Source organism: Heliangelus exortis, chromosome 5 (assembly GCF_036169615.1).
Source record: "Heliangelus exortis chromosome 5, bHelExo1.hap1, whole genome shotgun sequence".
NCBI classification, from domain to species: Eukaryota; Metazoa; Chordata; class Aves; order Apodiformes; family Trochilidae; genus Heliangelus; species Heliangelus exortis.
Window position 1 is genome coordinate 22848379 of NC_092426.1, and position 22160 is coordinate 22870538.

Below are 22160 nucleotides of genomic sequence, written 5' to 3' on the forward strand. Positions count from 1 at the left end.
TACAGCCCTTCGAGCCTGATGCTGTGGCCGATACCGGCCTCCGCCGCGGGACCAGGTGGCGTTGCGAGCAGCCCCCAGTGCCGCTCTGAGGGGAAGGGCTGGGGGAAAGGTGTCCTTCCCGCAGCCATTCTTCCCTGATACCCTCCGGCCGGCTTCGCCGGGAACTACAGTTCCCAGCATGCGCCGCCGCGGGGGCCGTTCCCGACACTGCGCAGGCGCATTGCGCTCCGTTCCGGGCTCCATCGCTCGCACTTGCCCTGACACGGGAGCCGCGTGCGGGCACGGCAGGCTGCGACGGTTGGTCTCGCGCCGCGGCCGTTGTGGGGCCTTTGAAAGGGTGGGAGGGGGCGGGGGAGCGGGGCCGCCTCCTGTCAGCGCCCTTTGCCGGCTGGAGACTGCCCCCGGGCGCTGCCACAGGCCCCTGCCGTGCCGGGGGGCGGGCACAGACCTCTGCCGTGACGGGGGGTGTGCCGGCCCGCTGCTCCTGCGCACCACCGGTACGGCCCGCGGTAACGAGCTTGGGCGCGGGCCTCGGCTGCCCTCTCCTGCCCTCCGTTGGGGCCAGGTAGCCCCCGGGTAGCTGTCACACGACGGGGCAGCCCATCCCCAGGGAGGGCGCGCAGCTCTTGCAAAGCTGCTCGGGAGCTCTGTTTGAGGAGTGCAGAGGTTCCCCCCTTCCCGAATACCAGTAAGGAACCAGTGGTCATCAAGGACAGGACTGGAAAATAGTGGGAGTGGGTTCTCTTTCACAGAAACAGTCCACTTGTTCCTTTCTTGGACTAATTGCAGCAGATAATCTTTGGCCAGATTGAGGCAAATTTATGTGAGGCAAATGGGCTCAAAACGAGAGGAAAGCAGCTCTATACCTTAGTGATACCTTCAATGTGTGATACAAGTGGAAGCAGAAGCCTTTTGCTTGCAGGTCGTTTGAGTTCAACCTTATCATAAGGAGGGTTTGGTGTAGGTGTTTGTTAGGAGCATGGATTCTGGCCATTTACCCTGGAGCACAGTGAAAGAAAGCATGAGCAAGAAAAAAATCACAAAGAAAGCATCAATACCAGGAAAAGAGTATATTTATGAAGGTGAATTAAATAAACGAAAGTGTCTTCAGGCTTTAAATTTGTATTAATTTATCTTTTTTTCTTTTTTTTTTCCCCTCTCTCCATCCAGGGGGTTGTTTTAAGGAACATGAAGGAGTGAGCTCCCTGCAATTTCTCAAGTTTCTCATCTATCTGATTTTGACATGATCAAATGTTTGGTGGAAGATGTGCGAGCCAGGCTGCGTTCTGGAGTGACTATCAACTCACTGGGGCAGTGTGTCGAGGAGCTTGTCCTCAACAGTATTGATGCCAAAGCAACGTGTGTAGCTATCAGGGTAGATTTGGAAGCTTTTAAGATCCAGGTCGTGGACAACGGCTCTGGGATGGGGAGAGAGGACTTGAATGCAATGGGAAAGCGCTACTTCACCAGCAAGTGCAGCTCAGTGGGAGACCTGGAGAACCTGACATTCTATGGCTTTAGAGGGGAGGCTGTGGCAAGCATAGCCAACATGGCCAGTGTAGTTGAAGTGTCATCTAAGACCAGCAGGACAGCAAAAACATTTGTGAAACTGTTTCACAATGGGCAGGCACTGGAAGTCTGTGAAGCTGAAATGAACAGACCAAGTGGTGGAACTACAGTGACCGTGTGTAATCTGTTCCATCAGTTACCAGTGAGGAGAAAGTGTATGGACCCCACGCTAGAGTTTGAGAGGGTGAGACAGAAAGTAGAGGCTATTTCTCTGATGCATCCTTCTGTCTCACTTTCTTTAAGGAATGATGCTTCTTGTTCTATGGTTCTTCAGCTCCCTAAAACAAAAGATGTGTACTCTCGGTTTTGTCAAATATATGGACTGGGCAGATCACAGAAGTTACGAGAAATAAATCATAAGTCTGGGGGATTTCAGTTAAGTGGTTATATCAGTATTGAAGGACATTACAACAAGAATATGCAGTTCTTGTATGTGAACAGAAGGCTTGTTTTAAAGACAAGACTACATAAACTAATTGACTTTTTATTAAGAAAAGAAAGTGTCATTTGCAAGTCAAAAAGTGTCCCTGTGAGCAGACAGGCTAGTTCAAGTCCTGGTCGCCATCGTTGTGGCCCAGAGTTGCATGGTATCTTTGTTCTCAATGTGATCTGTGCATACAGCGACTATGATGTGTGCCTGGAACCTGCAAAAACTCTGATTGAGTTCCAAAACTGGGATGTTCTTCAAACTTGCATAGAGGAAGGAGTGAAATCATTTTTGAAACGAGAATATTTATTTATTGAACCATGTAGTGAGGACGTAAGGGAATTTAATGAAGATAATGACTTCTGCTTGTGTAATGCTCCAGTTCTCAAGTCCTCAATCTCTGATGAGAAGAGCATCCAAAACAGTTTTAAGAAAGCATGTGATGAAATTGTGAATTCCTATGAAATGTGTAACTTGCAATCAAAAAATGTAAAAAGGATATCCGTGACTGGAAAAAAATCTTTGAATCTTACAGAGTCAAATAAAAGTCAACAGGAAACAGAAATTACTCCAGGTCACCAGATTGCTCAACCATCTGATCCCTGTGGAAACAACAAACAGGAGATTTTACTGTCCAGTAAAGGTGACACAGCTTCTGGTTTCAATATATCAAATATTCCTGAGCAGGAGCCAAAAGACACCAGCAGTTCCCAAAAAACATCTGATACTCATCTGAAACCTTCAGAAAACCTTCTTTCCTCTTTCAGCAGAGGGGCCAGATCTGAAACGGGAGAAGTAGACAGTTGTGGTGAGCTGCAGCATTGTGCAGAGAATTACATAAAAGATGTGGGAAGCCAGCAAGGTGAAGGAGTGCAGAAGAGTGTGGTCCATATCTTAAATACTGATGCTAACCATTCGCCATCTGAGAGAGAAGACACCAGTGAAACAGCACTGGGAGCTGACACTGTCTCTGGAACTTCATTGCTGACACTGTGTAATGCAGGGAAGGGAGACGGGGAAACTTCTGACGACACAGATGATGCTGGAAGAGGGACTGTTAGTTTGAGACCACTAAAATTGTGCTCTACAGGCCTCAGAACACATGTTATGCAAAGCGAACCCCCACATGAATATGAAAAAAGAGAAACATTAAACGTGCAGTGTAGACCTGGCCCTGTCTGTGCCAAAGATTTTTTTGGCCGCAAAGTGAATTTTCCAAGTCAGTCTTTAAATTGTAAGGGTATTTCCATTAATACAAATGAGGAACCTGCTCACAGGGGAGAGGCATGCATGGCTGATGGTAACAAGTGGTTAGGGAACAAAAGTTTGTCAAATCAGGTGAGCAAGGGGACAGGAGTGCCTCGTGACACCAGTAGAAGATATTGTGAGACATCAAATGTTGCAGAATTGCCACTAGCAACTTCTTCAGGTATTTCTCACAACAAAGTTATAAAAAGCAGTAGAAGACAAATAGCTGTGCCAAGACATCAGCCCACTAAGAAGCTGAGCTTGTCCACACAGCAGGGTTCATTAGAAAAGTTCAGGAGATATTACGGGAAAGTCAAGTGTGCTCTACCAGCACCATTGTCAGAGCAGCGTGAATTTGGTTTCACAGTATTTAATTCACAAACTAATAATGAATTTTCAAAGAATGAGAATGACAGCCATGGTAGTGTGAGCGCTTGTGAAACCCCAACTGTAGAAAATAACAGTATAACAGATTTTAACAGTAGTAGTCACGTTTTTGGTTCTTTGAAAGAGACTTTATTCTGCAGTGGAGAAACTTCACAGGACAAACGAGACTTTTGTCAGAGTCCTTTGACATTATCTGATTACTCTCAGGTTAGTGAAAAAAATACAAGTTGTCAGAGATCTCCAGGATCATTATCATCCAAACTGTCTAGAATGAAAAGTGACCACAAGGAAGGAGAACAATTTGGTGAACAATTCCAAACAGATTCAGGTAGAAAAGAGGACTACTGTTTTCATCTTGAATCTTCAAACAATGATTTTTTGTACAGTGCTTGTCAGACAACTAAACCTTCAGTGGAAGTAATGAGGGAATGTGATTACCGCATTTTGAAGGGAGGCACGTGCTTACAATCAGATGGAACGAGACCAGAGTCCATGAGAAGTGCTGTCAACTCATCACCACTCAGCAGCATAGAAGGGGAGTACACAGTCTCTTCAAGCAGTGTTTTATCACTGCCTGCTAAAAATGATTCTACTAACATCCATAAAGATATAAGTACATTAGATGAATCCTTGGAACAACATTTGAAAGATACCGAGGTTTCCCATATGACCTTCCCAAGTAATTTGGGATTCTGTGTGGATAATACTAGCACAGGTGATCCCAGGAATGATTTGTGGGGTTCTGACTGGATGCAAGATTTTGATGTTTCGTCAGGTAAGACAATATACATAAATACAGCAACTGGGCTGAGCACCTACAACACTCCTCCGGCTGAAGGATTTCAAGCTGCCTGCATTCAAGATATCACAACCATGGCTGTGAATGTTGTCTCAGAGAATGGTAAGAGGGGGGATGGGTGGAGGTTTTCCTACAAATTGGATGAGGAAACCTGTTTGTGTTCTGCTAGGTGTGTCAGATATCTTGCTGACAACACCTGACAGTTTATAGTAAAATATCCACTGCCTTAGTTGTAATAGCTGTATGAAAAACAGGGAGGTGTTGGGAGACTATGGAGACAGTAACAGATTAACATTCAAGAGATTAAAAGAGTTTATTAATATCAGCACCTTGTCAATTAACAGGCAGCTGCCTACACATCATGACATTTACTATGATCATAGTTATATGTAATTGTCACATATAAAGTGAGGGACACACTTTAAAGTAAATGAACTAGAAAAATCTAGTGTTTTAATGTTTTGTCCTAATTGCTTACGAAATTTAAAACAGCTCTTGAAAAATGAAGAAAAATCTAACTTTTTCACTGACAGTATGTAGTCTTCCTGCAGATTTTTGGGGGGGCTGTTCCTTCATACTTAGCTTTGTAGGAGATGTTGTGTGGCATTGTTAGTTGGTTGGTGGTGGGCTTTTCCAGGGCTGGCAGGATACGATATTGTATTTGTTTTACCAGGGGTGTGGTCTTCGTGAGCCTTCACTGGCATTCCCTGCCCTCCTGACCCAGCTCAGCAGAATAGTGTCCTTATATGGATACTTTGTTCAAAGTTAGTTCCTTGCACTGTTTGTAGACATATTTTGTGAGTGAGGATGCAGCCATTCCTCACATATACCCTATTTTCTACTGTGCAATTTGTTTTGAAAAACAAAGTTTGAAGAAGTTTGGACTTCTTTCTGAATACTTCACCTGAGGAATATTTGGCTAATCAGCGATGGTAGTTTCTGGTTTGTTCCATTTTTGTCTGTTACTTCCTTCTTAATCACTGATTGTAGAAACAGTGGTGCAATAGGCATTTCAGTTGTTAAGCTATTCTCTTTCAAGTACAATAATTGATGCTGATAATTCTTAGTATCTATTGTGTTCTGCCAAAGTAAATTTGTTGCAAGGAGAAGAACCTGTCTGTTTTTACTAGGTAAAAATTACTTGCAAGCACAAAAGTATCAGTATCAACTGGGTATCAGTTTTAATTTCTGTGGCTTACCGATTTCAGTTGCTGTAGTGCTCTTTAGTAGCCAGTGAAAGCATGAGATGTGGAGCTTGGCCTTCTATCCATAATGTTTGGATAGTGCATTCACATTTATTAAGAGGACACGTCCCCTTTTGCTTTTAGACTATTTATAGCCTGTTATCTTTGAAGATGTTTATTGTGTTGCATCTTTTTACTTTGCTCTTTTTTTCATTGCTCTTTCTTAGCCTTATCACTGCTGTTACTCTCCATCATACCAATGGTGCCACTCTTCTTTTTACCTCTGGCAATGGTGTTATTCTTTGGTGAGATGTCTGCTGCAGCTAGTTTGCTTTTCCTAGGTTGAAGGTCTGACCTCCAAACCTTCACAAGGTGTTTGAACTCTGGCTAGACTGTATAGATCTAAGATTTTCCAAGTTCAACAAATATGCTCTTTCTCAAATGTTTTTCAAGCACGGGATATTAATTCTCTTTAGTCATAGGAATTGTCACAATTTAATGCTGGGCCGGCAACTAACATAAGGACAGATGCTGTCTATTGATCCCCCTTCCTGATAATGAAAGGAGAGAGAATAAGGGAGAGAGGTTTATGGGTTAGAAACTAAGCTACACAGCTCTAATGAAACAGTAATGTTAAAAAGGAAAAATTATTTAATATATAAAAATATACAGGAAAACAATACCATGTTCCTCCGCCTTTTCCCCAGTAATGCTCACATCACCACTGACGCTGCAGGGCAGCCCTGGGAAAGTCCAGGCTGGACTCCTGGAGTCAGCATCAGTTGGGAGCTGGAGGCAGGAACAGGGTCAGGACCACAGGCAAATGAATGGATAAAATCTTCCCAGGATACTGAAGCAAAAAGGGACAGGCACAGAAGGGTGAAGAGAAAGGCTGAAGGAAGGGGAAAGGGTTTCACCCTCATGATCCTTCAAATTCAGACTGAGTATGACACATATTGGATAGAATACTCTGGTCAATTTTGGTCATTTATCTTGGTCAATCTTTGGTCATATATAATTTATCCCTAAAGGAGGGTTGCAGTTGTGACCTCGTTACTCCTTTTTTCTGCACACCATTCTTTACCTGTAACTGTAAACATTGTGTGTTATCAGTCCTAGAAGCAACCACTGAGTGAGAAACTTGCTGTTAATTTCAGCAAGTGCAGCTACTTACAAGAGACTTAGCTGAAAGCAAAATTACAAGACAGAAAATCAGCTCTATCCTGGTCCAGACCAGAATAGGAATAAAAATAAAAATAATTGTGTCCTAACACCACATTCACATCTCATGATGGTGAGTACTGCTTTGGATTGCTATTGAGACCCAAGAGTGGAATAATTTCTTCACTTGCTATGTAGCCTTTCTCACTGCTTTTTAGAGTAGTGTCAGCATCCCCATGGTGTTGACGTAGAATTTCATAACCCCATGATTAATTAAGAACAGCTAGCTTCTCACACACAAATTTTAGGAAATTACACTAGTCCATATCCTCTGTTCCATGGCAGCAGTAGCCATCTGCTTTTTTTTTTCCAGTCACATGCCATGTGGACAATAGAACTGCTAGATTTCGCAGGTTAGACAGTCATCTTTGTGCTGATTAAACTGATTGCTACAGGAGAATTTATCAAGCTTCATTGACATGCCTTTTTGATTAATCTAATGCTATGCATTTGTAGTAGGCTAACATCCCAGTTCATCTTGGTCTTCATTGTTATGCCAGTTATGTTTGCATTTTTTCTTACTTTTCTTACACGATTGACAGATGACACCAGTATATTTTAGTGATCTAATTGAGGCAACGGAAAATGAATACCCAAGTATGGTAATTGTGTGTGGTTTGCATGTATAGGTACATTATTACCCTCTGCACCTTTTCTGATGTTACTTGCAAAAAAAATCCTATTAGTAATACTTCTGTCAGCTCTGAATTCTCACTGGCTTTTGGGCTAGAAAAGCCTAGCTTTACAAAAAATCCTGAACAAGGATTCTCCCTGCAGTGAAAAGCACTTTCAAGTGCTGGGCTGGCAGTCTGAATTCTTGGAAGGAGTCTCTCTGCCCAGGGTAGGACCATCTTGGGTCATTACTGGAATGGAACCAACAGTCAGGAGTCTACGGACTGGCCAAGGATCTCACAGAGCCTTTTCATACTCAGCTTATCAGTATGCAGCTGGTTTTCTTTGGTGTTATCACTCTGCCACTCTTCCTGTATGCACACCCCTAATTTCTTCGTAGAAAGGAACTTTATTAATTCATTATTATTTCACAAAGAATAGCAGTCTGAATTGTACCAAAGGAAGGGCGAAATGTTTACTGCTGTGTTGGAAATCTGAGCTACTTTTCTTAATAATCTTGATAACAATGCTGGTTTGTAATATTATTAAATTGGTTCTGGGTGGGTAGGAACATATTGTCAGGCTTGCTCTGATATCCCCCATGGTCTCACTGACCTGTAGTTTTCAGTTTTACAAGTTCCTGATAAGTTTATGATGTATTGATAGAAGTGAGGGTAGGCTGACAGTTTTCCCTCACCTTAATAGAGAAAATCAAAAGTGCATTGACATCTGCCAGACTTCATGGCTCCTCTTTCCTTGGGGATAACAGTTCTGAATTACTTGCAGTAATTCTAGGAATAATTCTTACTTGGTTAAAGCAGCAGCCAGTTCTCAAGAAGGACAGTCTTGCAGAAGACATGGTCATACATTTCCTGATACAAGTGTGTATGATAATTCTCAGGTTTTTATATATGTGCTGTTATTTCTCAGTGTTAGATTGTAGAATCTGTGGGATACTCTGCTTTATACAGGTTTAAGCACATGCTCATTTATGAGAATATAATAATTGTATAGCTTTTTATAATTTTGCATGCTGTTGAATCTGCAGCTGTAAATTTATATTGTGTTTAGGGATTCAGTTCAGGTGCCATCCCTTTAGAAGTGAGACTGTGCTACCCTTCCTTCCTAAGCCTCGAAAGGAGAAGACCCTGGCAAGCCAGGATCTGAGAGGTAGGGCCAGCTTTCCAGGACATAGTGTTCTGTGGTAAAAAAAAAAAAAAAAAAAAAAATTATAAAATCAAAGAATTCTCCCAGATGTCCTGACAGGAACCCAGAATTACTCAAGGTCTGCTAACAATGGCACTGTGTGAGTCATCTCAAATCTAGAACTGGAAAAAAAAATATTTTAGGGTTGAAGGCAGGTTAAGGGATACTTATTTACAGGATAAAATACCCAGTTCTTTGTTGAATTATGTCAGTAGTTTGAAGAATAATTACCTACTCCCTTCTTTGTACTTCTTCCAACCTTGGGATGTGAAAAATAGCTTCAGTCCTCACTTTTTTTTTTTTTCGTAGTGGAAAGGATGAAATAATCTTTTTGGTATGTGGCTTTGTCCGGAGGGAGTGGGTAGTTAAACGGGTCTTTCCCTCCTCTCCCTGCCCCTTTTTCAGTAATTCTGTTGAATTGTGCTGCAGCACGTTTAGGAATCAGAACAGTGAACAGTGTCCTTCTAGTGTCACTGTTCCTAGTCAGACTAGGAACAGTGTCCTTCCTAGTTAAAGCAGACAATAGAGAAGCCCAGTCTCATATTCCATTATTTATTTCTAGATTCTCCTCTTTTTATGAAGAAAAAAAAAAATAAATACTTGTGCATGGTAGAGGTACCCAATGCATGTTCTGTTGCTGGATGGTGGTTGTGCCTGTATTATCTATGCATTCTTTCCTAGATGCTGAAGGGGAGTCTCTCCAGTCATTGCTTTCAGAATGGGATAATCCTGTTTTTATTCCTTGTCCAGAGGTAAGTATTATCTCACATCTCATACTAAAACAGCAGTCAGTTTATCCTTCTGTTATTTTCTGACATGGGGACCAAAACTGCAAATATTGTAACTGTTCTATGTAAGTTATTCAGTGATATAGTAGACTACAGGCCTGGCAGTTATGTGCTTTTATAGACTGTTCATATGCATAAGTCATTGTTGTGGATTTATTCCAAGTCAGAGAAGCAGATATCAGGCTATTATTTTATCTTATGTAATTTCAAAAGCAAAACATAATTGTAAGCTGTCTTTTCCCCAACATAGAGAGTAATCCGAAAATGAAAGGTTAAAGGATGGCAAAATCATAATACAGTGTCTATCCTCTTTGTGGACAGGGTTAAAATAACCCGTTTTTTTCCTCTGGGATGTAGTGGGTCTTAGTGTATTTTACTACACTTGTTTTTATATCCTGGCAGGATTATAGCATGTGAGAGGGAAACAATGTTGAAACTTTTAGAAAAACTTCCTTTGTTGTCATGAGGTAGCATTATCTTTAATCATCAGGTTGTGTGTGTGTAAACATATGTATGTAACCATTTCCACCTCCAAACAATAGAGACGGAGTAGCAAACCACCTGCTGGTGAGTTTCTGAAAAAGAACAGTTCTGTTCAGTTGTTGCTCTGATGTGTACTCTGACTCATTTCAGAGTAGTACATCTGTTGGAAAGCAATCCATTAAGAGTTCACGTAGGCTGATAATTAACATCAAGTTTTGTAATAGGTACTTGAAATCAGCTGAATGTATTTAACTTATCAGGTAATATCCAGATGGGAAAGTATGTGAGCATGGAAACAAGAAGATTGCTGGGTGGTGTCTTTAGCTAGTGCTATTTTTGTGTAGAAAGCTTGGTATGTCAAACTACAGAGTTATTTCCAGTTTTTCTTAAAGCTGGTTTGTTGGGGCTATTTTGTCTGTGTTTGTTTCTTTTCCCCTTACCCTTTATAGCCTGCTTGATCAGTGATTCTGTTTTTACAGATTGCTGTTGATGTGACCAGCAGTCAGGCCGATGATCTGGCTGTAAAAATTCACAATATCTTGTATCCTTATCGTTTCACCAAAGACATGGTTCAGTCAATGCAGGTAAAATATGATCTATAACTAGTTTTCACCCCAAACTTCCCACTCAGCTGATGGGATTTGCTGATGTTTCTGCCTGGTGGAAAAGATCCCTGATTATGACAAGCACAAAGAGAATTCTTGGTTCCTGTGTGATACTGACAGATGTGTATGTCATGATGGATCTCAGTATCATCTCATGGTTAATCAGCTATCTGCAGGTGACTCTAAAGTTCCTCGACTGTATAGTTAAATCAAGAGGCAGCTCCTATTACTACTGCTTAGAAACAATGGTAACTAAATTATGTCTCAATGCACAGTTTTTATATTTATTGTCGGCATTTGCTTAGTTCATATTTCTCTGAAATCTGTGGCCTGTATTCTCCGTTTTTATGGATCTTAGAAATGTAATCCTTCAATAGAGTGGTCTCAAAAGTTAATCTCACATTTTGTGGAAAGACTTGAAATTCCACTTTAAGATTTATATCTGCTCTGGAAAGTGATTTCTTAAATCATATAGCATCAAGTTTAACTGTTTTAGTGCTTCTTCATCAGAAGTTTTGAATGTTAGCTTAAAAGCGAATGTAAACATATGGTTTCAACTTACATTCATTGATGGTTTGCCTGGACAGAAATGCCAAAGTGGGTTCTCTCCTGCTCTTTCATCCAAGTGACAAAAGGCTTACAGGCCCAGTTAACATTGTTCTCATGCAGTCATGTTGCTGACTTTGAGATTGCAGGCTCTGACTGTGTGGTGAATGATACTGTTGATCTCCAGGGTGGACAAGGATCCAAATTATTCCCTTACTTACATTGTGTGCAAGAATAACAGGAGTAAATAAAGTTACTGCAGTAAACAGATTATGTTTCAAAAAGGCAGAAGAGCTGGAAAATGGAAGGTACCATTTCTCTATTCACTCCTCATGATAAGAATTGTTCTTTAAAACTCAAGTGGTGCAGTAATTAACTTCTGCATAATGTCTTCCTTTGTATGTTTTCAAGAAGGTAAACCTAGAAGAAATTGCCACTTCCCCTCTCTGAAGAAACTAAATACCACCTTCAGTACTCCGGCAATTTTGAGAATCTCTGTAGAAAAGATCAGATCCAAAAAATGTTGCATCATGCCAGAAAAAAAGGAATAAAAAGAATCATTAATGTCTTGCACCCCTTGAAAGAAATAGGGCTACCTACTAATTTTTACCTAGGAGGTGAACAATGCATATGTTGTGAGGCAGAAATTTGGAGTGAGCTCTTCCTATGTGAGCTGGGGAGAAATTTCTCCATACCACCACATGTTAAATTAAGCCTAACTACGACATACTGAGGCCATTGTTCATCCCTGCTTAGTATTACTTCTAGCTCTGTTTGATCCTTGAGAAGGTGGAATCAAGTAACAGAGTCAAATTCTACATCAGAAAATGAGAGGGAAAATATGCTTCCTTGCTCCTACAGATGATCGGCACAAGTCCTTAAACACCAGGCAGGTTAAAAAGGGTTGTTTACATTCTCTTTTGCTAATACCAGCAAATCAAACACTCCAACTCACTGTACACAGCTTTAATTCACAAGTCAAGGAGGTTTCTACAGTAGCATTTAATCCAATCTCTAAATTTCCAGCTCAACCTTATAACAATTAGAGCTTTTACCCTTAAGATTTTCTTCGAAAAAAATGATCCAGAGTTATTTTCTTGGATATTTTGCAACTTAGTTCCAGACTAAACTGTTTCAAGACCAATTTATGGTCATTTGACCTTCTGCCAGTATTGTCTTTTAATTTAAATAATTGCTGCCTTTTCCGTATTTAGCCCCCAGCTGTATTTATAAGGAGTAATTATATACCATCTCGGTTTCAGTTTTGCTAGGCCAAATTCTTAAAGCCTTTGGGATTAGAAAAAATGCAGTTTCCACTCCCTTGGTGATTCTTCTAGCTATTTGTTTCACTGCTTGATCTATTTTGATTGTCTTCTTTAGTTTACTTCGTTTTAAAAATAATTTTTCTACTGAGTAATGATTTTTCTGAGTATCTTACAGGTTCTTCAGCAAGTGGACAATAAATTTATTGCTTGTGTAATCAACACCAGGAATGAAATGGATAAAAAGGCAGGTAAGAGTGGTTACTAACATGAAGCTGAGGTGGCTGTCCAGTGCAGCTAGACTGCAGAGGGAACACTGTCCTGTTTGTGTTCTCTTCTTGCCTTGGGATGATATTGTAAGTAGAGGAAAATGTTAGTCTTCACTTGAAATTTTCTGGATCTTCTTTATTTTGGATGTTGTTGAATGTTCTTACTGCCTGTTATAAAAATAGATTGTACTCAAATTACTAACAACTTTCAGACTCTGTTCATGATGTCTGGACATACTCATTGCTGAAACTTGCTGGAGCTGTACAAAAAAGGCATTCAAAACGAGTAGGTTTTATAAAGTTTTTTAAGACTGTATTACACAGAATAGTGACCTCAGTTCACATTCTGAAGTTAGATGAAGATGTCAATAGACACTATTTTCTAACTCAATCTAATTACCTTCATTTAAATGTCAATTCTGATAACTAATTTCTGTTCTGTTCTAAATAACGTTCTGCCAGCACAGCCTACTCATCATGTTACTTCTGTAAAACTGGCTGATTCTTGTCTTCTAAATATGGCCTCTAGAGAGTGGTCATTCTTCCGAAACTGGGCAGCTCTCTGGTACAAATTTGCCTGTTTCTTATCTCTTGTGGTACATTTTAGATGGAAACCTCTTGATTTTGGTGGACCAGCATGCAGCTCATGAGCGGATCCGCTTGGAGCAGCTTATTGCAGGTAAGGATTCAGATAGTCCTAGACAGACAGACAAACAGTCAGTATACAGAAAAGTACAAATGAGCTGTCTGAAAGGGAAAGCTTACCAACTAACTTATCATAAGGATAAATCTGGGATATATGAAACCAACAGGACGTTAATCTGTCATCTTTATCCGGATCGATAGGAGGGTGCAGACATTCAGTATCTATAGCAGTAACAGTATTGGCATCTGAAAATTGTTACAGTGTTTCCAAAAATAGCGGATTTACTCCCTACCCACAGAACTATGAAGCTAAAATAGTCTTCACATAATGAAAGAGCAGGAAGACTGATAGGAAAAACAATGAAGAGGAAGTAGAACAACATCAATAAGATTATGTGGTTATGCTGTGAAGAACAAGACATGGGGTGCAGAGTAAAGAGCACAGTTCATTTGGTTCCTTTTTAGCTGAATACTGTGCTTAAAGCCTAAATTTTCCACAATTTGTTTGCAAAGGGATAATGGTCTTCTCTGTAAGCTCATTAACCATTTCATGTTAAAAAACACAGTAACTATCCTTCAAGTACTTAAAAATCATTGACCCCCTCTTTCATCTGTAAATACTGTGCAGTTCCTGCAGAGAGGGTTCCAGGAACTCCGCTCCTTTTGGTCAGGTACTGAAAAAAAATGAAGACTGTGGAGAGAAATGCTTAATGAATAGTATTTTAATGCCATTTATATCAGACTTTTCAGTGGAAAAATTGCTCTCTGTGTATTGAACTAAATATGGCCTTTTTTTTTTTTTTTTTTTTTTTCTCTCTATTTCGAGTGACTCTTTTTTGGAACTGGTGGGAAAAAACAAAGTGTCATTAACCAGCCCTTCCCCAGAGACTAGATGTCTGGTTTGTGACATTCTCAGTCCTCCACAAGTTTCAGGAGAAGGCATTCTGTGGTCAATTTTTAATCCACACAGGGGATTACATGCCAAACCACAGGGTCATTAAGGGTAATGCCTGCGTAAATATTCTGAGAGAATATTTCTGAACCATTCATTCACAGATTCCTATGAGAAGGAAGCTGCAGCACATGGCAAGAAGAAATTGCTGTCCTCCTCCATTTCTCCCCCTTTGGAGATTGAAGTTACAGAAGAACAAAGAAGATTTCTACGGTTAGTACTGGCCTATAGGTCTGAACTTCTGGGGTTGGCTGTGTTGACCAAGATCTTTATATATTGCTAGGTTACCATGGAGCTCAGGAAAGAAGCTGTTGTTCTTTCTGAGACAAGACCAATTGGCTATATATGTGTTGAGAAAAAATAAGTGTGCTTCTCAGGCATGTAGTTACAATGTCTCAAGACAAGACACTGTGGTGTGCCATCTTTGTGCATCTGCAACGTCCTCTGGTTTCTCTGGGAAAGAAAACCTCCATGTGTTGGCCTGGAGTGTGCCAAAGCAGCCATCAACAGATCCTCCTGCCTGGGGCTCAGGACTTGGAGAGCACACTGGAGTGCAGTGCCTGTAGTGTCAATCTAGTTGGTGATTTAACTGGAACTGTGTGCAAAGAGCAGGATGGGTATGAAAAGTTTGTATTGTGAATACTTCTAAAAATGCATTCTTTAATTCTAGGTGCCTGCCAATAGTAACTAATGAGCACTGTTTCCCAAATGTTTCAGAATGATGGCCTAGCTGCTATTAAGATATTTAACTTTTGTACTGCCAGAGTTTGGATACAGATTTTAGACTTTTGTAGAAATATAGGATACTAATCAAACTTTTTTCCCCAAAAATCTCTGCCTGTCACCTGCTACATGCATTTCTGGGGTTTTTTATTGTCTGCATTGCTCTTCATTTTCAGGTGAAATTCCGTTGTACCATTCACAGGGCTACCTCATTATGCTCAAACTGATCTTTTTTTTGTGATGCCTGTGGCAAACTACAGATTTTAAACTACTCCTTGTTAAGATCGTTGCCTGTTACAGGGATACACTTGCTTGGTGTAAAGCCCTTTCTGGGTGTATTCCAATCCATTTGGCTACACTTTTGTGGGAGGATGGCTAATACCAGGAATTCCAAAGAAAGTATAAAACACTACTATATTCCACCTGCCTTAGGGAAAAATGTGAGGATGTAACCACTAGTCTTCATAGTTCAATAATATTTGCCTACTGATTTAATTTATAATTTTTCTCCTTATTTTAAGTTCTGATTGAGTTCAACATTGTCTTCAGTATCAACTAACCAAAAAAAAGATCAGTGCTTTCTACAGATTTGCCTGCTTAACCACGCCCCTTCTTTTCTACATCATTAGTAACAATTATGAGATACAGATCAGGACTCACAGCATGTTGAACACTGACCAGCTGATGCCAGAGTATCTTTTTTCTATGGTCTCTAAATCATGGCAAATGTTACTTCTCTATCCAAGACAAGTTTTTGCATTTGCATTTCTAACCACTTTAAGAGACAGCGCCAAGGACTTTTTAAATTCTGAGAGCTGCTTTTCTTTGTCAGCTCTATCACAAACATGCTACAAAAAGCAGTAAAGTAAGAAAAGATGCAAAATTTTCTTTGAAGGACAGGTGTGAAAATCAGCATGGTGGGATGTCAGTTGTGGTTTTCAGTTATCACTTGAGATAAATGATTCAAGAAGCTGATTGGTGCTGGCTTACTGGGGCTTTTATTATGTTGCTTTTTATTTATCAGTACTTATTGACAGTTCATCTTTTTACAATCATCCTGTGAGAATATACAAAAAAGTTATGCATTAAACGTACTTTGCAAAAATCTAAATTCTGTTGTAACTATTGCTGGTGGAATATGACTGTGTTTTGTGGTAAAGTTTGATGTAATGTAATAAATTAACTTCCCTAAAAGACCTTTCTCTTCAGCTTTGCTGGCTATTTAATAGTTCAGCTGAACCTCTGGTTCACCTGATTCTGTTATTTATCTACTAAGCATTGTAGTAATGTGTTGTTCTGTTGACTTTCTTGGACTTCCTTATTTTTTTTTCTTGAAAAAAAAAGAAAAAAAAAGAAAAAAAGGGAAAAAAAAAAAAAAGAAAAAAAAAAAAAAAGAAAAAAAAAAAAAAAAAAAAGGCCTGATATATTTCAATAGCTACTTGGATTCTGTCATTTCACCAGAATGAGCTTTTCTGTCGTTCTCTGCTTTAGCTGAAGACTATACATGTCTTCTTTTTTTTGGGGTAGAATTACACAAGTCATGTTATGTCCATATGGGGGCTAAGAACTGTGTTATTCTCGTGACTGATTTGAGTAAGTTTAGATTAGCTTCTTTTTTGTTCAAAGAATCTCTTTTCTAAAATTGACCTTCACCACCTTTTTTAGTGACTATTCCCTGAGTTAATAAAATAAACTGTTGTTACAGTTGTTTTCATTCTAAAGACAAGTTCTCACCAGGCTGCAAAGTCCCATTTTTGTGTGTATTTTTCCATCCACAGGGTGACGTATGTCAGATTAACAAGATGTTGCTCTTTCCTGGATTCTCTTTGCTAAATGGGATATAAAGTTCATTAAACCAGCATAAAGTCTGTACAGTATTTTTTTCCATCATAAGTTTGCTATTATGTGTCAATTGAAATAGCAGATTTTTAGTTTACACTTAAAGGAGTCTTTATACTGGGGAATTTCAATATTTGGAGTGCTTGTGTGTTGAACCAGATACCTCATGCATCTTTGGATAGATTTATAAATTTAGACATGAAGTTTCTCTCATAGTACAGGGACTCAGGTCTTGTGGCTATGGAACATAAATTATGCACAATTCATTTGAGTTAAAAACCATGGCTGAATGTGGATCGAAAGGGCAAAATTACTGAGAATCTAATGATGTATGAATTTTGAGGTCGTAAATTGTTGCAGGAAGAAACATATATAGGGAACACAGAAATGTTTACGTGTGTTGTGGAGACATAGCTACTCTGGTTGATGTCTTATTTCTGGTAATTTTTTTTCCTCAGATGCTGCTACAAAAAATTGGAGGACTTGGGTCTTGAATTATCATTTCCTGAGACCGACAGCTCCTTGATTCTAGTGAGGAAAGTGCCACTCTGTTTTATAGAAAGAGAAGCCAATGAATTACGACGGAAAAGACAGCCTGTCACTAAAAGCATAGTGGAGGTCAGCTGTGGATATGGGTGAAACTGTGGTACTGGATCTTGTTCTGTGTTAACTGCCTAGGGTATGAGGGAGACAATTAAGTCCTTTGGCAAATATGGGAGCCAGCCCTTTTAGTAGCTAAATAGTCCCACTGGAACTAGACTGGAATCCTTGAACTATAAACAGAAACGATAGAAGACTGTTTCAGACTTGGACTACTGGAGAAGTTAAGAAAAACAGTATCTAGTGCAGATGTTTCAACATGCTTATGAATGTGAGAATGAACACTAAAATAATTAATACTGCTGATACAGAAATATTATTTGTTAGCATTTAAAGTTTTTTTCATGAAATATCTACGTAGTCAATGCAGCTTTCTGAAAGCTGCAGTTCCAGATGTTTTGCAGCTTGAGGAAGAAATTGCTGACCTGATTACTTACAATTTCCACTGTAAACAGTGTAAACAATTCTCCACATTCAAAATTGCTTCAAGGACTCCTTGTTTCTGGAGTATCATATTCAGCCACTAGCTGAGCCATTGCGAACCAGTCCAGTCTTGACATACATCTCTTTTGATATGAAAAGAAGAAACAGAGATGATGAATCATCTGATTAAATTTTCTTTTCCAACCTCACTAAAATCAGGAAGAACTCAAAAAGCACTCTTCTGGTGTAATCTGGGAGCCAAGAGCACAAAAAGTGTCAGGAAAGGGGATCAGGTTTGTGCCTCATAAGCACTCATTCTTAGCTGACACCTCAAGATCTTGTGAGTGTTTTGGCAGATCTGTTCTGATGTTCTTTTTATTAGGACAGGTAGCACCTACTCATGGTTGATTATGAATTCATGGCATTTTAGACATCAGAAATGAAATCTACATGCACTATTATCCAAAGAATAAAGGGCAGCTGTTCACAGATAACTCACATTCATTGCACTCTGAGGCATAAGATTTCACTTATACCTATTCTACAGATAGAAAACTGATGCAGAGAGAAAGCAAGTGATTAGTCTGAAGTCTGATAAGGTACTTGTGAGAGGTCAGGACTTACACTTAGATCTTTCATACTGTGGTTAGTGTACTAGCAATGGCATAATTTTTCCTGGGTCTGGCAGTTACACAGCAAATTATACACAGATGTGGAAAAAGCAGGTTATGAAAGGGGGAATAGCAACTGATGATATCACCTTTTTCTTTCCAGGAGCTTATTCAAGAACAAGTTGAGGTGAGTTGCTGCTTCTAAATTTGACTGTAATAATGCAGAGCTTCCTGCATGAACCAAATGGTGTGTGTTAAGCCTCAAATGAGGTGGCCTAGGTATCCACTAGCTTTTCCTCATTTTTAATTTCCTTTGTGTTGTAGTTCTTCCTTTTGTCATGTTAAATGGAAAGTAAGATGATGTTCCCTTATTACTTTTAGCTAGTGCAGACCACAGGAGGAGGAGCACGAGGGACACTGCCTCTGACATTTCTGAAAGTGTTAGCATCCCAGGCCTGTCATGGTAGGGAAACTGTACTTTTCTTTCATTATTTCTTTTTAAATTTTTTTTTATTTCTTTCTTTCTGTTTCTACACAACATCCTCCCCAAGGCACAGTGGCTGTAGAGTGTGCTTGCAGGAATTCCAGGATTACAGACCTATTTAGTAGGGATGAGGAGATAATGTTATTTTCATGGACAGCACTATGAGGGACAAGCAATACTGCATTGATCTGTTCATGTAAGGGCCTAATGTACTTCCCGTCCCTCTCATGAAACACAGAATACTGTTCTGAGGTGCACTTATCTTTATGAGCTCTAAACCATTCAAGTAATAGCTCTGTGAAGGGGCAAGGACAGCTCTTGGAATCTGCTTGAAAGCAGGCAGGAAATAAGACAGAAGGTCTACCCAAAAAGCGTTTTTTAATTTCATGTAAGTAGCAAAAGTGCTACTTAAGTATGCCTGTGACCCTTCAAGCATTTTTGGAAGGAGCGCAGTAGGAATTTACATCTTTATGGCTTTCCAACCCCTGGAAATGAGCAGACCTTACAGGTGTAGACTGCAGTGGCTCTAGCCTCTTGTGGCAGTACCTGTGCCCTATACAGTATTAGCAAGATTATGCTGAAAGGATAAACATGAACAAAAAATGTCTGTTTTCATTGAGTGTCACTGCATTCTACCAGTGACCAATAATATTTATTTTTTTAATTACTAAAAACATTTGACAGCTGAAAGACAGACTGCAGATGGTCTTGTGTATCTATGAAGGCTAAAGATTACAAACACCTCAGAAATGACTCCTTAATGTTCTGATTGGATTTCCTCTGGATGCCATTAAGTGCTGACTTGTGAGAAAGGACTTAATGGCAAGGCTGGGGTTTGCTTTTGGAACTGAGCCTGTCAGTGGCAGACACATGGAACTGACAGACAATGGAACGTATTAGCTGCCATCTTGGTTTAACACTTCTGATTTGTGAACTGGTTGTGTCTTCAGCTACCACACACACAGGTTTGGGGTTTTTTCATTTGAAAAAACCCCAGCCCATTTGTCTCTCGCATCATCTTCTTAAAAATAAAAAACCTCATAATCTTACTATCCATCAGACTTGGGTTGGGTGAAAGTTTAGCCCATGGAAAGCTGATCCTTACACAGCAGGATCTAAGCTGCAAGCCTCAGCCCCTGTCTGTCGTACTGCAGCCTTTGGGCTGCCTTTGCAGCCTCCCACCTCATCTTTGGGATCCACCCTGTTTTTTGTGAAAAATAGTTGTGGAGGGAAGTGCTGCGTGGTTTGAATCCTCTTTGGCAGCATGTGCAAGAATGTGAATGTTTACCTTTTTTTTTTTTTTCAGGAGCTATTAAGTTTAACGAGCATTTGAGTTTGGAGGAGAGCTCCAGGCTTATCGAAGCTTTGTCATCTTGCCAGCTGCCCTTCCAGTGTGCTCATGGAAGACCTTCCATGATGCCTCTTGCAGACATAGACCATCTACAGGAGGAAAAGCAGGTACTGTGTGGGGCACAGATATATGTCTGATAATCCACAGTCTGGATTACCAGACATGTGTCATGTATTTGTGTGGCAAAACTAGAATAGACCAGTTTGAAACTGTCAGTACTGCCTGTATCTTACTTGAATATTTACATAGCTGTTACCAATAAAACTTCCAAACATTGAACCTCTGTCCTGCAAGCACATTAGCAAGGATTTTAGCATATTTCATTTAAATGGTCCCATTGACTTTAATAAGGTCCACTAGACCTTCAAGTGAAGTATGTATTTAGAGTGTTTGCAGTTTTTAAGAACAAAACTTAAAAAAAATGTAAATTCTAATATTCTACTAGTGGCAAAGATGCTAATTAAACAAATGCCTACTTTCCCAAAGTTTTAAGATGCTATAAAATGGGGGGGAAAGGCAAAGAAATAGCAACATTTAAATAATAATAAAAAGTAAATGACTTCTTCCTTTTTGCTATTACTCTACTATATTAGATTATGAAATTGAATTCTGTTGAAAGTCAGGTGAGACTTTGAATTAGATATTAAAAAAACATGGGAATTTCTATATTAAAGAGGATGGAGGCAGGGAAATTAATTTACTAAGTTACCATTTACTCCTTCTTAATTTTCCTCCTTTCAGCCTAAACCTAATTTGGCCAGACTGCGGAAGATGGTACGAGCATGGCACCTATTTGGAAAAAAAAAGCCCTGATGAAAAGTGAAGACTGCAAGCTGCAGCCACTAGACGTGTTGGTATGATGCAGGTGCCCCTGTTCTTAGACAATACCCTGTGTGGAGCCAAGTTTCTGAGCCAATGCAGTACCTGAAGTTCTGCCTTGAGGACTGACCTAAGGAACAGAGACCAGCCAGGACAACAAGGAGAGAGGAGCCCACCTGCCGACCCTTGTAGCCTGGAGAAGCATTTTCAAAGTTAGGTAATTACACTGGTAAGCCTGCACCTTATGTCAGTCCTTGACAGGGAGGCAGGAAGCTGCAGCCACTCACAGTTACTGAAGTGCTATTTCTCTGGGAAAAAAAAAAAAAAAAAAGGACATTTAATTATTGTATTTTATAGTGCTTTAAAAATGGGGAGTTATTTATTAATAAAATTAATACTAAACCCTTGGCTGTATGGCATTGGTTGGAATGAGGATCAGTCAGCTTCAGTCTATATAGGCCAACTTAGGATCAAAAACATTCTTTTTATTTAACTAGGCACTGAATGACACACCCAGCTGTTTTCTCCACCTCCCTGCAGTTTGAATTCTTGAGTGAGATTTCTAAATCACAGCATAGGCCCACATTCTCAGGGTACAGAAATCTACCCTCAAAGAAATAACTAAATAGCCCATGGCATCTTTTACAATAGCCACACTTTTTTACAGGTTCCAGTTCTATTTTGTGTCTTAGTCTAAGGTAGGAGTAGAGTTTATTTCACAGCAGAAGATGGCATCTTTATTTAATCACAGACATCTAACTTCAAATCAAATCAGATAGATGCTGAATCAAAAGCAAACTAAGGAGTGGAAAACTACTTTCATTTGATGCCTTAATTGATGTGTGGGGTAGTGCCATACACTGATAAAAGGGACTAAGAAAAAGAGATCTGACTGACCTGCAAGAGCCTGAGATTCCTAAGATATCCCATCCTACCCTTCACAAAAATCAAGAACTTTCTGAATGACACCAGATGTCTATCCAAAAAGAATAACCACACTCACTCAACTAGTGCAGCAAAGAACCTCAAGTTACAATAAGTAGAGTAGGAGTTTGAGCTCTGCCTTCTGAAAGGAAGGTGAACAAGCTAGCTGACAGGGCTTCCAAA

The 22160-nt window shown here is 39.8% G+C and overlaps 1 protein-coding gene across 4 annotated transcripts; it reads left to right on the top strand.

The window, feature by feature from the left end:
- The first annotated feature begins 215 nt into the window (after window positions 1-215).
- Window positions 216-21459, top strand: MLH3 (mutL homolog 3). 4 transcript variants are annotated; one of them, XM_071745964.1, is made up of 13 exons: window positions 216-297; window positions 1171-4532; window positions 8519-8617; window positions 9335-9405; window positions 10404-10508; window positions 12516-12588; window positions 13214-13285; window positions 14308-14416; window positions 17224-17383; window positions 18563-18586; window positions 18781-18862; window positions 20190-20341; window positions 20976-21459. In XM_071745964.1, exons 2-13 carry the CDS (start codon window positions 1244-1246, stop codon window positions 21045-21047), a joined length of 4308 nt encoding a protein of 1435 aa, XP_071602065.1. In that variant the 5' UTR covers window positions 216-297; window positions 1171-1243; the 3' UTR covers window positions 21048-21459. The 4 variants fall into 4 exon arrangements, 3 of the variants coding, with proteins under 3 accessions (XP_071602065.1, XP_071602067.1, XP_071602066.1); XM_071745965.1 differs by lacking the exon at window positions 216-297 and adding an exon at window positions 713-734; XR_011726299.1 differs by lacking the exon at window positions 18781-18862 and having other exon boundaries at window positions 20976-21110.
- The last annotated feature ends 701 nt before the right edge of the window (window positions 21460-22160 follow it).